Source organism: Grammomys surdaster, unplaced genomic scaffold, assembly GCF_004785775.1.
Source record: "Grammomys surdaster isolate TR1022 unplaced genomic scaffold, NIH_TR_1.0 126313, whole genome shotgun sequence".
In the NCBI taxonomy this organism is placed as follows: Eukaryota; Metazoa; Chordata; class Mammalia; order Rodentia; family Muridae; genus Grammomys; species Grammomys surdaster.
Window position 1 is genome coordinate 1,398,895 of NW_021621113.1, and position 16,831 is coordinate 1,415,725.

General features: G+C 48.2%; 2 protein-coding genes across 2 annotated transcripts in view; one reads left to right on the plus strand and one right to left on the minus strand.

Annotated features, from left to right (window-relative positions):
- The window catches only part of Csmd2 (CUB and Sushi multiple domains 2), a 583,606-nt gene that overhangs the window by 268,253 nt on the left and 298,522 nt on the right, over window positions 1-16,831 (plus strand). The gene's annotated exons all lie outside the window — the stretch shown is intronic.
- On the minus strand, window positions 14,464-15,140 carry Hmgb4 (high mobility group box 4). The gene has a single exon (XM_028759698.1). It carries the CDS (start codon window positions 15,022-15,024, stop codon window positions 14,479-14,481), a length of 546 nt encoding a protein of 181 aa, XP_028615531.1. The 5' UTR covers window positions 15,025-15,140; the 3' UTR covers window positions 14,464-14,478.

Consider the following 16,831-nt stretch of genomic DNA (forward strand, 5'->3'; position numbering starts at 1 on the left):
AAGGGGAAAGAACAAAATTCTAGCAAAGAAAGAACTACAGTGTAGCTGCCCCTAAGAATAAGACTAGAGATACAATTAAGTGGGGAGAGCTCGACCTCTGACCCAGTTATGCAGAAGGACCCTTGACTCGAGAGCCACGTAGCCACTCAACACTTGCCTTCCAGGTCCTCCTATTTAATAGGTGTTACGCTATGACACTGAACTAGATAATTTGTGGTTTCCATGTGGTCACAGTCAGTGCTTGCTCAACAACCACTGACCAGCCGTTGACCCTGAGCAATTTACCTGACTTTGGAGCCCCAGATTTCTCATTTAAAAATGTGGGATCCCACAGGATTGTTGTACAGGTGACATACTGCGATGCTTGCAAAGCACTTTGAGTGTCGCACCAGCCCTGGGTGAATGCTTGCCTATAGGTGTTAGGTGCGAAGCACCCCGCTGAGCCCTTCATGGCCTTCATATCACCTGACCTCATTGGCTTCATCTTCGTTATGTTGAGCATCCTTAACATCCCCTTTCTAGAAAGATGGGGTCAGGCAGCTCACCTAAGGTCCCCTAGTCAGTCAGCAGTAGGTACAGAATTCCAAACAGTTCTTTCTCTAAAGCTAGTGCCTGGATTCGAAGTGGAGTTTGCTACAGTGGACTTTGCAGATAGACTAGTTCTCCAAAGAGATGAGGCAAGGGGCACTCTTACCTGTCCCTGAGGAGGCAAAGCTGTAGGAACCAGGTGTGCACATAATATGGGACTAGAGGTGAGTTGATAGAGAGGAAAGGCCCCAGCACTTGGGGAGATGATCCTAAATGCCAGCTACCCAGAGTGAGCTTCGGTGGGCTCCTAAGCCTTAGGGTTGGTAGGAATGGGGACCAGGGACTTTAAAAGAACAGAGAGATTGATGCACTTGGGCCACAGCCAGGTGGGGCAGTTTACCTTCCAGGAGCCATCATAGATGGGCCAACAGGCGACTGCTGCCACCCGATCAGAGGGGAAGGCTTGCCCTCTGAATTGTCACCTGAGGGTCATAACACTGGGACAGAGTAGATTAACATGAAACTGCTAAGTGAGGGTAGACAAAAGCCAGTATCTAATAGCTGCCATCTCACGTACTATCTCTAGCTGAACCGTCTATGACGGCACTGTACTGGGTCCCACAGAGCAGGGGAGAGTGAGGTCCTAGAGTAGTGAGAATCCACTGCTGCCCTTGGGGTAAGAAGGAGTCCTTCAGAGTGTGGTCCTACAGAGTCTCACACCTGTGCGTGTTCCCTGCTTTCCTTTCCATGTTAGTTGCCAGGATTCAAATCACCAGCCCCCCTTTTTCTCCTCAAGGCTGTTCCCTAAACAATAGGGCCATTGGGAGTCTCTTGATTGAGGTTGGAAAGGTCTCTGGCTCAGTGGTGTTTGTCTGGGCTGGCTCATCCCATTTGTGATGATTCTGTGCTGTCCCAGGGTTCCCCTCAGGTGCCTTTGCAGCTATGACCTTCCTGAGTCTTCCCCATACAGTCTGGACAGCAGGTAGGCAGATCAATGAGGACAGCACATCTAATGGCACTGCTCCCCAGGCCTCTGTCTGCTGCTTTCAGGCCTCTCTGTTGGATCAATGGGGGAGCAGGTGGCTGTGCTGTGTCCTAACAATGGCTTCTCTGCAGGGCCTTTGGTCTTTCCTTCTGTCAAGCTGAGGAGGTCACAGACAACCTTGCCCAACAGGCTGGAGGCTCTGGGGAGGCCCATGTTGGCATCTGATTCAAGCCAGCAGGAGATGGGGTGGAATGATCTCAGGAAGGGCCCCTTCCCCCACCACATGCTGGTCTCCCACCTCATGCTCAGCATTCTCTCCTCAGTAGATGGAAAGCAGGATTGCTTCCATCTCATGTGGAAGCACCCAGGGTGTGCAGGCCCCGACTGAGAACGCTCAGGAGAAGTCCTGATGTGTCTGAGAAAGTAAAGCAGGAATTCTGTTTACACCTATTCTGCTTACCTTCATGTGGCATTGACCTCGTGGGACAGGATGACTCCTGGCTTTAGAGGGGTGGGGAGAGGTTGAACAATTATGCAGGACAGGAAGTACTTTGTATGCTACTCAGATGTGCCCCCACACACACATACAATCCCAAAAGGGCACTTCAGCCCCTGGGTCTGCCTGACTTTCTAGTTCTGGGAACTGTGTTAACTGACACTATTTCTGAATTTTTTATTCAAATCACCAAGAGAGAGAATCTGAGTGGCTCTTCCCCTCAGATGATGTGCACGCCTTGTCCAATCAGGTCACGATAGGAAGAGGCATGCTCAGTGGGTGTAAGCAGAACTGCAGGAATCCATCTCCTCAGTGATGGCTTGTTGGAGAGAAGAAAAGTCCCCAGGAAGGGCTTAGACCAGGCCAGCAACCCTTAGCAGAGCTTCCTCATCAGCCTAACTCTCCAATTTCCCTTTGGGCTCCCTCAGGAGGTGATAGAGAAAACTGCTCTTTGCACCAGCCTCCTTGAACTAAACAAAATGATGCAGAAGAACAACCTCGTGCTCTGTGAAGAGAGCTTGAGAGTCATCCCCGGGTGTCCTTGTATCGACTTGTGTTGTGTGTATGGCTTTGAAGGTCTCCAGAAGAGAACCCTTGTGATTATTCTGAATCCTCTAAGTACCCAAGTCCTCCCAGTCCTCAGAATGGCAATGCCCTGAGATTTAGAGATGTAATTAAGAGCCGATGAGCCTAAAAGAAGGTGATGGTGATGAGTCTGGGATTGTACCAAACAGCAAAGAGAGCTGTGTTGTGAGCATCAGGTCCCCATCTCCCCCATGTGGCTGTGCAGAGGACTGGAGGAGTCTGTCAGAGGAGACCTCAGGTCCTGAAGTCACTGGGCCCAGGAGTCCTTCACCTGGAGTCCACCTAGCACTTGAGACACAGCCCAAGAACCCAGCCCAAGGAATTGGGACTGCAGAGTCAGCCTTGGGCTGTGAGCTCAGCACTCTGGACAGCTCCGTGCTGCTGAAGGATGGAAGCAAACCTGCCAGTCTGTTTCCTTCCAGTGGCCATTTGCCTTCTGCCCACACAGCATTCTTGCCAATCAAAGGCCAAAGCATTCGGTCAGCCCCTCCCACATTAGCCTTTACTCACCTTCCAGTGCTTTCTCTGACCTTAATACTTATGAAAGGTGTGGCTATCCCAACAGGGCAATATCATGTTTTATTTGATCCATTGACTGTACTGACCTAAATCTATATCATCTGTCACAGCAAGAATGCTTTGACCTTCTACAAGGAAATGAATGCTTTCTGAACCAGAGTCCAGGAAGCAGCTTAGGCTTAGCTACCAGTGTAAGTCTGAGGACTGGGGGATTCTGGGGCATTAAATCACCATCAAAACATGGCCTTGAGTCTGCAAGCTTTTGATTTCGTGTTGCAGTGGGAGAGAGTCTCATAGCTACCACAGGAGGCAGTGGAGAGAAGGTGGTAGAGTCAAATAATCTGAGTACATCCACTTGATATCTGTGTGACCTCAGGCAAGTGATTTAACCTCTCTGTGCTTCCATCTTCACAGCCTCTGCCTCATAAGACTGTTGTACGAGTTATTCGTGTCAGAGTGTATGAGGTAACTAGAACCATATTTGGCATACAGTAGGTGCTCAAAGTGGAATCTTCCCCAGGAATTGCTCAGGTACCTTATCCCACACCTATCGCATCTCAAGATAAAACCTGCAAGCAGAGTTTGGAATCCCAAACAGGAAAGAAAACAGACTCTCGGACACTCTGTAAATTGCTCAGGGCCACGTCGTTGGTCAGTGTTGGGGACAGTTGCTGTGATGGAGTGTCTGGCTCCAGAGCCCACATTCTTATCTCCTCAGTGACTGCCTCCCTTCTGATCAACTCTGCCTTTCATAATGAGCCCAACCTCACCAGTCCACTGCCGACTCTTGGTACCAAAGAAGTAGGGCCGTCTCTAGATTCCACAGCACTTTTTGCCCTGACAAGGTGGGCAGTCTGGCTCACGTGGATCTGCTTTGCTGAAACTGTCACATGACACTGAGAATGAGCAGCAGACTCTGTGGGTCAGCAGTGGTCCAGCCCTGACAGGCCTTGTGGGGCTGGAGTCCCCAGGTGCTTACAAGTGGGCCTTGGGGAATGTCCTGTTGCCCCTCCCTAATCCCTGGTGTCCTCCAGGTGAGGCCACTCTCTGACAAAGCTGAGGACTTTTCTAAATCTCATCTGAATTTATGCACAAATTCAAAATATAAAAACAAGTGTCTAATGATACTCCATTATACTTGCAGACAGGAGCCTAGCATAAATGTCTTCTGAGAGGCTCCACCCAGTAGCTGACCGAAAAAGATGCAGAGACCCACAGCCACACACTGAATGGAGCTCAGGGAGTCTTGTGGGAGAGTTAGGGGAAGGATTGATGGCCCGGAAGGGGATAGGAACTCCATTGGAAGACCAACAGAGTCAACTAACCTGGACCCTTAGGGGCTTCCAGAAACCAAACCAGCAACCAAATAGCATACATAGTCTGTACCTAGACCCTACCTGACACATATGTAGCAGATATGCATATTGGTCTTTTTAGGGGTTTACCCAACAACTGGAGCAGGGGTGGGGGTCTGTCCCTGACTCTGTGACTCCTGTGGATCCTGTTCCCCTAACTGGGCTACCTTGTCTGAACTCAATGGAAGAGGATGTGCCTGGTTCTGCAGTAACTTGATGTACCAGGGTAGGTTGGTACTCAGTGGGGCCTCCCCTTTCTTGGAGGAGAGGGGGATGGGGGGCAACAATCAGAATGTAAAGTGAACAAAGGAAGAGAGGAAGGGAGGGAGGGAGAGAGGGAAGGAGGGAGGGAGGGAAGGAGGGAGAGAGGGAGGGAAGGAGGGAGGGAGGGAGGGAAGGAGGGAGGGAGGGAGGGAGGGAAGAAGAAAAGAAGGAAAGAAGGAAAATCCAAACAAGGTTCTAACAGCCCCTCCCTCGTGTTGAAGGAAGGTGATGCTTGTTCCTCTCCGCCTCTCTCTGCCCGCTCTGCCAGCTTCAGCTCTAGTCTTGCTTCCAGTCTCTCACCCTCTGGAGTCAATTCAGGAAACATCCATCCACAGAATCACACTGCCTTCCAGCCACACTGGATCCAGGGCAAAGAAAGCTCAGCTTCTCAACCAGAACCTTCTTCCTGAGCCACATCAGTTTCCTGTGATGTAATTTCTCCCTCCCTCTCACTTCCAATGAGAGGTGGGCCCATCTTTGCTCAAGGGAAACTGGATTCCTGAAAGTCTCCAGCAATGGGATAATGGCTGCTGAGCATGTAGAAGAGACAGTACCTTGAGCATCCCACAGGATGCTTGTGAGTGGTACTGGCCCTCCCCAGGAGCTCCCTCCTACAGTACCTTTCTCAACTGAAGTCTCTGCAGGTGCCCCTGATGCCAGCCTTCTCCATGCCCTTCCCTTTCACACATCAGAGATCTCAGCCTCTCCCTGCAGAGCGCCTCTTTTTCCTCAGGGCATTCAGGGTCTGCCCTGTCTTTGGGGATCCCATGGAGGACTTTCTGCCCAGGATGTTTAGGGAGCAGAGAGAGATGGCAGAGGGGGCAGGTGAGTAGGATGGAGTAGGAGCCAGGAGACAGAGATGCTATGTGACTGGAGAGTCTCCTGACCCTTTGACGGGGCCGTGTGGGTTGGAGGCACCTGGCCAGATTCGTCAGCACAAATGTACTTGCAGATGTAGCAGGGAAGGGCTGCTCTGAAGACCACAGAGCTCTGTCATGCTCTCTGCTGCTGCTGATTGCAGACAATGCATTAAAAATACAGGACAGTAGTATCTGTTCGTTCTGACATGGGTATCAGGTAGTTCAGGCGGTTTATAATGACAGGATGTGAGCCAGAGATGTTGCTTTGTGCAAAAAGAGTTCCGGAGGTGTGCTTGGGAATGCCAGGCAAGTCCTTCTTGCACAGACCCCAAGGAGTAGATCAGGTGTCACCAGCCAAGCATAGAATGTGTGCCTTGATACATGGGGACCCTATGGCTGCGCTCTGGCGTCTGCAAAGATCTCATTATTCACCCATTCTCCAGGAAGCACAAGATGAGCATATAGCCAATGTCTACGTATTTCATCTACAAAGTGGAATGGTTAAAGTGCCTTGCAATAGGGAACGTGGTTCAGTGGTACAATACTTGCCTGGCATGGCCAAAGGCCTTGTGTTCCATTCCTAAAGCCTTCAAAATAATGTAGGTGATAGAGAGATGGCTCAGCCTATAAAGTGCTTGCTGTGCGGATGAGGACCTGTGCTCAGACCCCCAGCATCTGCGCGGAAAGCTGGGTACGATGTTGACGCGTGCTCTATCCCCAGCGTTGGGAGACAAAGACAGGAAGGTCCATGGAGCTTGCTGGTGAACCAGTTAGCCAAATTTGTGAGCTCGAGCTTCAACGAGAGACCCTGTGTTGTCCTGTATTGTGAGAGTTTCCTCTCACCTGTGTAGGAGTGGGGGGTAGGGATGGGAGTGAGCAGGCAACATTCACCCACCCTTTTTTTGTAAAGTCCCAATGACAAGCCAAAGTCCTCTGTGAGGAACCCTTGAGTTGGCTTACTCACAGTGGGTAAGGGCTCGTGGTCTGAAGCGTAGGTGACCTTAAAGCAGCCACCATGGGAGACTGGAACACAGCAGGAATGATGGCTTCCCCACAGTTGCATAGAGGATGCTTCCTCCCCTACTCTGTCCCTGCTTAGGCATATAGCTCCTGCCAGAGAGCTCAAGGCCATGTGCAATTAAGGCAGAATTGCAGACAACCGGTTGGGAAGAATGGCTGGATACTCAAGTGAGGACCTGTGATCTTCTTTCCATCTCTTCCATTCTCTGAGGGAAGATCAACAGACAACAAGCCCTGCCAGGGTGATCTCTTGTGAGCAGGCCTAGCTGAACTCCTGAAGTTGGCAGCCATGTAATTGGGAGGATAGTCCTAAACAATACCTTGACACAAAAAATAATGTGGTAAGCAATTGAGGGAGACATCATGGTCAACCTCTGGACTCCAAACACACACACACACACACACACACACACACACATGCGCGTGCGCACACAGACACACACATGGAGACACACAGGCACATGCATGCACGTGTACACACACACGTACACATGAATATGTGCACACTTGCACACTTGCTGCCATGCACATGCATGCACACATATGCACAGATGCACACACACACACACAAAAGTACCTGCCTCATTCAGATTTGGGTTTTTATTTGTGTTGGTTCTTCCTGTTGTTCGCTTGCTTACTTATACAAACCAGCTGATCAGCTTGACCTTGGACTTGCTTTAGCTGTTCTCCTGTGTTAGCCTCCTGAGCTGGAATTACAGCCTTACATTTGCATGGTCATCCCTCTAGGTCTTTTTTATTAAGATAATTATAACAGAGTGCTTCAAACAATAGCAGGCATGTCATAAACATCAACAAAAGTCTGTTACTCTTATCTTTTCAGTCTGTGGGAAGCACTGTTATCAGGTTTTAGGACACTAGGTGAGTGAGACATGGTTATTGCCCACCTCCAAGCTGGGGAAACAGACAATAGCTACAGCTCACTCTGCATTGAGATGGCCATTGGTAGACATTATAGATGTTATGGAGCACAGAGGAGTCAGAGGTTCCAGTGGAGGGGCTTCCTGGAGGAATTGATACCTGACCCATAGGGTGATGGGGATGCTCCCTGACATACACGAAAGGATGATTCCGAGGTGGGTGAGATGGCTCATCAGATGGCACTTGCCCCTGGAGCCTGATGACTTTAGTTGGATCCCCAGGACCCACAGAATGGGAAGATAATTGACTCTCATAAGTTGTCCTCTGACCTCCACATGCAAATTGTGGCACATTTATGCATGCACACATGTGTGCATGCGTTCATACTAAATAAGTAGATAGATAGATAGATAGATAGATAGATAGATAGATCGATAGATAGATAGATAGATAGATAGATAGATAGATAGATAGATAACGTAGGAGGCTAAAGTATGAGGTACAAGGGTCCTGAGCAAGAGAGGGATTAGGTTGACATTTTTTAGTTGGAAATAGATGATAGGACCTCAAAGTGGTGTGTCAGTTATCTACTCCCTATAACAAATTAGCCCCAAACCTAGCAGTTTGGAATAATGTTTATTCTCTCCTACTGCCTACATGTGACTAGGTAGGATTCTTGGGCTTTAGATTTCCACCAAGGTCAGATCAGGCTGTCCAGCAGGACTTCCGTTAAGGAAAGAATGGATTCCAAGCCAGTCTGCCTACTAGCTCCTGCTCCCCATTGCTGTTGATAGGAGGCCACCTCAGCTCCCTTTCATGGGGCAGCTCTGACAGGCTGCTCTGCTCATCAGAGCAAGCCAAAGAGAAGATGACAGAAGTCACCGTCTTTTCTATATAACCTGCTATCAGAAGTGACATCCCACTACTTTTGCTGTATTCGAGTCATTAGAAGTGAGTCTCTTGGTCCAGACCACACACAGGGGAAAAGGGTGGCACCAGAGCAGGGACGGAGCCCAGGAGGTCATTTGGAGTCACTTTTGAAGCTGCAGACCACAGTCTGCCCACTGGCCCCTGCTGATTCCTGTCTCTTCCATGTGCAAAACAGTCACTCGTGCCCAAAGTCACAGCCCATTATGGCCTCCCCATGTGAATCTGGTCCAGTGTGGATGAAGCTACGGTATACATTCTTTAATAGAGACTCCAGAAAGCTGTCCGTTTGGATTTGACAATTTTCAAGATGGAACAAAAAAAAATGACCCTTCTCCAAATCTTAACATACAATGTGACTGGGTCACAGCATCACATATTCCTCAAAATGAAGGGAAGCACGAGGCACAGAGGAGCCACTGGCCCAGGATTTTGACATCTAGCCCAAAAAGTGTGGACATTTTCTTGATCCTATCTGAAAGCCTTGGACAGGTTTCCACTCAGGACTCCTGCTTCTAAACTCCAGCTTTTTCCCCTTAAGCCTGCCTTCCTTCAAAGCGTGTGTTTGGGTGGGCTTGGCTCTTCATCCAATAGCCATTTTCAATATTGTACTGGGCCAGGTGTAGTAGTATCACGTACCTGTAATCTCAGCACTTGAGAGACTGAGGCAGGAAGATCACTGTGAGTCTGAGGTCAGCCTGAGATAGATTACAAGACTAAAAACAAAGTTATTGATTAATTAATCAGTTTGTTAAGAAATTAAATTTTGTACTCTCTTGGCCTCTTTCAGACCCAGCTGTGAGCCTTTTCTCTAGTAGGACTTTTCTCAAAACCTTTGGTGGGGAGTGGTTCTCTTGTAATTCTCACTGATAGAATGCTCATAGTCACTGGGATTGTCTCCAAACAAAAAACTGGACTCTAGCCCTAGGGACCACCTGTGCTGCAGCTTGTGACCCACCTAAAATGTGCCAGGACCTAGCCTGAGATGTTTCTTGCCATTAGGGTTTGAGCTTATTCATTAACACCCGGAGTAGATAGGGACCTAAGACCACGAGACTCACTTTTAATGAACTGATCATAGCAACAGCCACAGATTCATTGAAACTAAGCCTTCTCTACCCCGACTTCCAGCTAAGACAGCGAGGGGGGTAGCTCTCCTAGGTCCCACGGTGTCTTTTGTTTGAGCTAAAGGATCCTTGAGGCTGAAGCAGATCTCTGGCTTCAGAAACTTTTTTGAGCCTCTGAAGTCTTAACCACTCTCACCCCAGCTTGATTTCCTAACAACCCTTAAAAGCCCTTTCCTAATGCTTATTATCATTTAACCCCAGGAGAGAGGACTTTCAAAAGGAGCATCCTGGTTCCTCTCTATCCCAGGGATTTCCTTTCAAGAATGGGGCAAGAAATTCCATCTAACCCTGGACACCTTCTCTTTGCCAGAAAACCATAGACAACAGGATCACTAAACTGTGCCTTACAAAGGACCCCTTCCTTCTGGTTTCTAATACACACTCCTCCTATCCTCCGGGCTCCCATGGGCAAACCCTCCCAGTCCTGCTTTCAACACTCTGCTTGAGCTTTTGAAGATTTGTCTTAGCAATCTTTCCAAGGCACTCCCAGCCCCTCCCCGCTCCAGACATGTGTTTCCGCAGCTACCCCACATTTTACAGGTCTATGTCATAGCTCTCTCCTTAGCTTGGTGCCAGACTCTACATCTACTGACTATTCCAAGTGGCAACAGATGACCTCAAATCTTAGCGGCACACAACATGAAACATCTCTCAGGTTCTGTGTGTGTCGGAAATTGGGTGCATCCTAGCTGGGTTGCAAGCTGCAGAAGGGGATTCCCTAAGGCTACCGAGTGCAGTTCTTTGTCTGGAGACAGTCCAGTTCCTGGCTTTCTTTTAGTTCTTGGAAGGACTTAGTTCCTTGAAGACCAGGCTTGGGTATCTCGGCTCCTATTGTGTACCACTGCCATCTACCCTCTGTGCCTTGCCATGTGACCTTCTTTCATGGGCAGTTTTCCATGTGTCAGTGTGCTTCTAGCAAGGAGAACTAGGTTAAAATCATAGGATTTATAGCCCAATTTTTTTTTTAAATGACATGGTTGGGAAGGTAGCTCAGTTAGGCAAAGCTCTGCATTTTATCCCCAGAACCCAAATAAAAGCCAGACAGGATGGCACCACTGTTGTAATCTCTGTCCAGAGACAGTTAGATACTTGGCAAGTTCCTGCCAGTAAGAGAGTATGTATATGCACGTGTGTATATGCATGTGTATATATGCATGTGTGTATGTTTTAAGCCCCTATGAAATGACAGGTTGTCTTGGGGCTTCCACACCCATGAACATGCACAAATGATAGCCCAGCACTTTTGAACTATCGTCTTTATTGGGATGGAATCTCTAGATGCAGCTCACACTAGGTGGGCAGGGAAACACAGGCTGAGATATCAGGAGGTGGAACCACTAAGAGCATCTTACAAGCCCAGGGACAGTGAGACTGGTTTCTGACCTGATTATGTCATGTCTGACTCCCACAGGTGACAGGCGACCAGGCAAACATGTCACTGTTAAAGGGGAGAATCTCAGAAGCATAGCCAGCCAGTCTGCACAGCAGGGACTATATCAGCTGTATGGGGGGACTCTAACAGGAAGGTGACTGTCAATGCGCCCCAACTCAGAGATCAAGGACAGCCTCAGAGTCCCCTGGTCTCTTTGGGTGATCTGTTTCCTTAAGGTGGTACCCTCACCCTTAAACTATGCTCCAGCAGACTAAGCAAAACACCACCACCCACCATTACCAAGAGCAGCCCCACCCCATCCCCACCCCCACAGCACATTTATAACAATGGCCCTGGCTTATCCTCAGCTCACCTGAAGGTCAGATCTTATCTATGGAGGTATGACAAGAAGTCACATGACATGACAGTGGAGCACCCCAGCCTTTCTGATCTCCCCCTCCTAAACAGCTGAGGTTTTAGTGGATGGCGCAGCCAACAAAAAGATCCCAGCATGGTTGAATGACATTTTCACATCGATCCTCCTGCAACCTTGATCTACTTCTCTGTTGGGATTTGAGGGAAACCCAATAAATGAAATATACTTATTTCCCTCTCCAGCACAGAATCAATTGACAGATGAAGGGAAAGCAAGAGGAGGGTCCACTTCATTACTAAGGAACTGATCAACAGGCAGACGTGACCTCACTGCAGGGACAGGAAGGGCCTGAAGTAGGACTGGAGCAGAACAGTCTGCCCCTCGTGCACGTGTGAGGCCCCGGATAAAGCATTCCTATGGAACACTCTGGTACTCATACTTAACAGCCCCCTTTCTGGAGAGAATGAGTCCCAGAGAGAGCAATCTCACCACCGTCATGCTGGGTTTTTAGCAATGGCCACTCTAAGCAATTCCCAGTGGAGGCCCTCATTATCCCTGCTCTTGGAGGGGAACGTGAGTCCATTAGCCTGGTGTGGTCTAGCTTTGCCTCCTCTTCCTGAACTCATCCTGGGAGATTGGCACTTGATGGTCTCTGAAGATTCTAGAATGATCAATAATACACATCACAGATGGAAACACACAGCTCCTCTCCACCAGACAGAATTTGGTGGTCCTCGGCTACACTCCTATTTCCTATGAACTTGCCAAGCCTAGCACCCAAACTTCCCCTTACACAAGGCACTCTGCCATGTCCTGAGTCCCTGTAATATAACCCCACCTTCTTCTGGCCTTAGGACCTTAGCACTTGCTGCCCAGTTGCTTCAAAGGACTTTCCCCACAGGACTCAGTATCCTTAACTGTGCTTCAAACGTAGGTGCTAAGATAAGGTTAGATGGCTCTACAGGCAAAGGCGCTTGCCACGGAGCCTGACAACTTATTTGGAACCCACTTGATGGGAGAGACCAGAGTCCTACTAGTTGCCCTCTGACCTACACACACACATTCGCACATGCACACTTGCATGCACATATGCACATGTCCACTTAGAGTGCCCTCTAACTAACCTGTCATTGTCTCATCACCTGGTACTGGTGATAACTCTAGGGTGTTGGCTGACTTTTCTGTCTCTCCCTCCCTTGATATGTCCCTTGTATCAGAAGTTACTGGTATGGATATATGCAAGAAGTTACTGGTATGGATAAATATGCAAGAAAACTTTTCAAGTGTTGGATATATTAATGACTACAAAGAGAGAGGTGCCAGAGAAAACTGATCATGAAGATGATGTTAGGCCCAGAGGCTCAGTCTCTGTCTTCTCAAGGGTGAGGCATCTCACTAGATTGCCCACTCTCCCACCTATCATGTTAGATACAAGGTCTTCCTCTTCTCCCTCCTCCTGTGTTCCTCCACTGTCATCCATTATAGCCATTAGAAGCCAATACAGTCATCTCCTCCCATTGTCTTTAAGCATCCTTCATCCTTCTTTAAGCATCTTCAAGGAAGCCCTGCATCCTGTTGTCAAAACTGACTTGACCTCCCACATTCTCATAATCACACAGGAAACTGGAAAGGGATAGCACAAGGTCCCAGAGCAGAGTCTGATGCGCCATACAACCGTCCACTAGATATCTGCCTTTCAGGAGCCAGCAATGAGGAAGTAGGAAAGTCTGTGTCTAAGTACTAGACAGAGGGGACATTGTTTGAATCTACATTTTAAGGCTTAGTAACAGAGGGTTGGGGACAATAAGGCAGAAGCAAGGCAGAGGAACAAGGCCGTCAATAGTGAGTGCCTTCTAGAAGTATGCCAGCTGCCATTCTTTGTCCCACATCTTAACACAATAGCTCTGTAGAGTTTAATCTGCTGGCTGTGGAAGCTCATCTCTTATGACCTTGCTGAAGACAATAAGGCAGGAAGGAAGATCTTAACTTGAGCCTAGCCTATGATAAATATCTTTACTCCTAGCCTTGCATCCATTGCTTGAGACTTCACAAGGCCACAACCTAGGTTTCAGCCATGGTTGAGTTGTGACGTGATGACTCTGCTGTAGAGATCCACACTGTACTTGTGTGGTTGCCACAGCCTCCAGTTCCTTCTGCTCGGAGGGTAGAGCCTCTGCTTTTCAGTGTCAGCTTAGCATCCCCTTAGCTGCCAGACATTTTTCCTCCCAGTTCCTTGGATTGCCCCCTTCACCCAACTGCAAGGAAACTTTCTAGGGTAAATTGACTAGCAAGGTAGGGTACCACTGGCTAGAAGCAATAACACCTATTAAGCATTCAGAGCTGTGCCACCTCGTCTAGTCACTAAGATGGTTTATAAAGCAGGTGCTGTACCCCACTTTCGAGGAGGAGGCTGAGGCTCCCTAGGAGACTCAAGGTGGGGGATGGGGGATGAGTGTGGGTTGCAGTTTTTGAGAAAAAGGAGAGCAGTTAAGTCTGATGATCTCTGTCTTTTCAATGAAGCAGAAAATGAGGGTGTCTCCCAAGAGGGCGAAGGGGAAGCAGAGCCAAGCTGGAGTAGCAGCTGTAAGCCATGGGGGAGTAAGGATTTCACCAACATGAAAACTTCTTGAGTGATCTCATCCCTCGGCCCAGGCTTCTTGTTCACTACCTCCCCAACCTCTGCTGCTGTGTTTTATGTCATAACCTTCTCTGTCATTGGGTTCTTACACCAGACAGGAACATCCCAAAGCTCCTGTCCCATGGACCTGGCATTGGGGAACCCAAACAACTCGATTCTGAACCTAGAGTTGTAATCAAAATCAAAATGGCTGCCTGCACAGACAGCACAATCCCTTCTCCGTTTGACCCCACTCCCATGAGATGGCAAGCCACAGCAGAAGCTAGGGATTTTATTAATAAATCTCTGAGCCAATCACTCTACTTGGGTCACAAAAGCAGCTGTGTGGCTCCCCATGCTCAAATGACTTTGCACATGTGCTTGACTACCCTGGTCAACTCAGGCCATTTGGGCCTTGCAGACAGTTCCCTCTCTTAAAGCTGCCTCTCTGAAAGCTAGCCTTCTCAAAGCTGGACCTCAGTCAAACCACTCACTTTCATAGCATAGCATCCAAGGGCACTCTTAACCATACAGGACACCAGGGCCAGAAAGCCAGTTGAATGATGTTTTATTGTTTCGAACTGGTCTTGGCTGATTCCAGGAAGTGACTATTCCTGTCCTGGCATTGGTTGCGGTAGGCCTCCCGCTCCTCGAAGTACTTTGCCCGCATAAGCGCAGCCTTCTGTTCATAGGGCTTTTTGTCCACATCAGCAGTCGTGGACCACATCTTCCCGGCAGCCTTGGCCACCTGGACCACTGTCCAGTTGGGGTTCTCTTGCTTCAGCTTGGCGTAGTGGTCCAGGGAGAAGAGGAGGAAGGAGGATGGAGGCTTCCGTGGTGCTTTTGGGTCCCTCTTTTTTCTCTTTCTTCTCTTGCCCATGTAATTCATCATTTCTTCCTGGTACCGGGCTTTGTCGAGTTTGGCTAGGGCTTCATATTTTGCCTTTTCATTCTTTGAGATGGATCTCCATTTTTCTGAACATTTTCTAGAGAATTCTTTAAAGCCAATGTAGGTGTTTGGCTGTTGCTCCTTGAATTTGTTTCTGAAATTCAGCATAAAATGGATGTAAGAAGAGACATTCACCTTGGGCCTTAGCTGGACTCTTTTCCCCATGTTTATACAACCATGATTTTCTTTGCTGGATCCTGCTGATTTGGATAGCAGAGATTTCTGTCTCCACACCCCAGGAGCAATCTAGAAGATGCCCTACTTATGGTGAAATTTTCTCTGTGTGTGAGCCTCAGCCAGAGCCCAGCCTTTTCAGTGCTTGTGGCCTTTGTTGGGTCAAAAAGGGTAACTGTGATGTCATCCCTGAGGTGACCAATGCCAACCAAGCTCAGTCATTGGCAGGTAGACCCTCTTAATGATTGGTTTCTCCAGGGACTTTTTTTTTCTTCCTCTAAGGAAAGATGAAGGTTTATCTGAACCTTATTAGAGTTGCTACTGGCCTTGAGAATCTTTCCCTTTGGCTTCCTGGAGGCTGTGGGCTTTGCTCAGCCTCTGGGGTCTTTAGATCCCTGTCCCCCGGTGGGTCATAACAAGGGCTGCCTTTCTCCATGTGATTGTCAGGATGCCGCCTCCTCATCCTCTACTCTGGCTGGAAATAATGAAGGCAAGGAGGGGGGATGTCTCGGGAGCTGTCATGATAACATGGGAAGGCTTTCTGTTTGCCTTGAGCAGTGGCAATGCCTGCTGCACAAAGGGTTTAGTAGTAACTCTAAAAATAATCAGCTATGACAGCTGGGACTTGGTTCCTGTCAGGACAAAGTTGTCTAATTTAAAACCCAAGCACTTCACCTCGGAGTCTGAATCCTTCGTTTCTCTGAAGAAACTGGAGGGGAAAGAGGGAAGAGAACCTGAGAGTTTCTTAATTACATTAGAGTTCTTGAAAACATGAATTCTTAGCTCTTCCTGCAGCCCCTCGCTGTCCTTGAAAGAGTCCCCATTTCTTGGAGTTAGTTTACAAAGTACTCAAACAGTTAAGCAAATTGGCTTCTTTAGGGTAAAAGTTGAAACCTCGCTAGTCGTCTATCCGAGGAGAGTGTGGTAAAGGGCATCAGACTTGTCTGTGTGTAAGTGGAGGACAGTAGTGCTGCATACATAGAGCAAGAAACCATGTTCTCGTAAGGACTGAGTTCAAAGTTGAGCAGCCACCAACAGGCAGAAGCCATGGATCTTGGGTGTCAACTGATTGGAGCCACTGTCCTGAAAACTTTTGGGAGAGAGCTAGAGGTGACATTTTTAGCCTTAGCCTGTATAAGCTGTTTTCTAGGGGGAGGAGGTAAGGGTTAGAAGTTTTATACACACACACACACACACACACACATACATACATAAACATATACATGTATACACACATATACATAAACATACACATGTATACATGCACACATACACACACACACACACACACACACACACACGGTCTCAGCAGTAGAGCCCTACAAGGAAACTATTCTCAGACCTCCAAGACTGGCTTCAACTTTAGGCTTGTGGTAAGGAAAGACATCTCAGCCATACCTTGCCTCCCCACGAGCCTATGATTTCCCAGGAAAATATGTTTGTACTAACAAAGGATATTGTTCTAAGGTGGCCTATAGGGTACTATGCCAGTCAAAATAAATAAATAAACAAATAAAAAGATAGATAGATAGATAGATAGATAGATAGATAGATAGATAGATAAATAGATAGATAGATAAGAAAAGCTATAGGAATCTATTGTTGTGTAGGCCAGACTACAGACTTGCAGGGATGATGGGAAATGCTTTGGCCAGGGGAGCTGACTTGGGTTACCTGCTGCTGAAATCAATGCTGTATGCTATTGAAGATTCACTGCTTGTCTTTCCCCAGCTACTCTACTTGGACAATAACCAAGGTCCATTTCATGTGACTACTGGGGGCCTCAAGAGACCAGAGA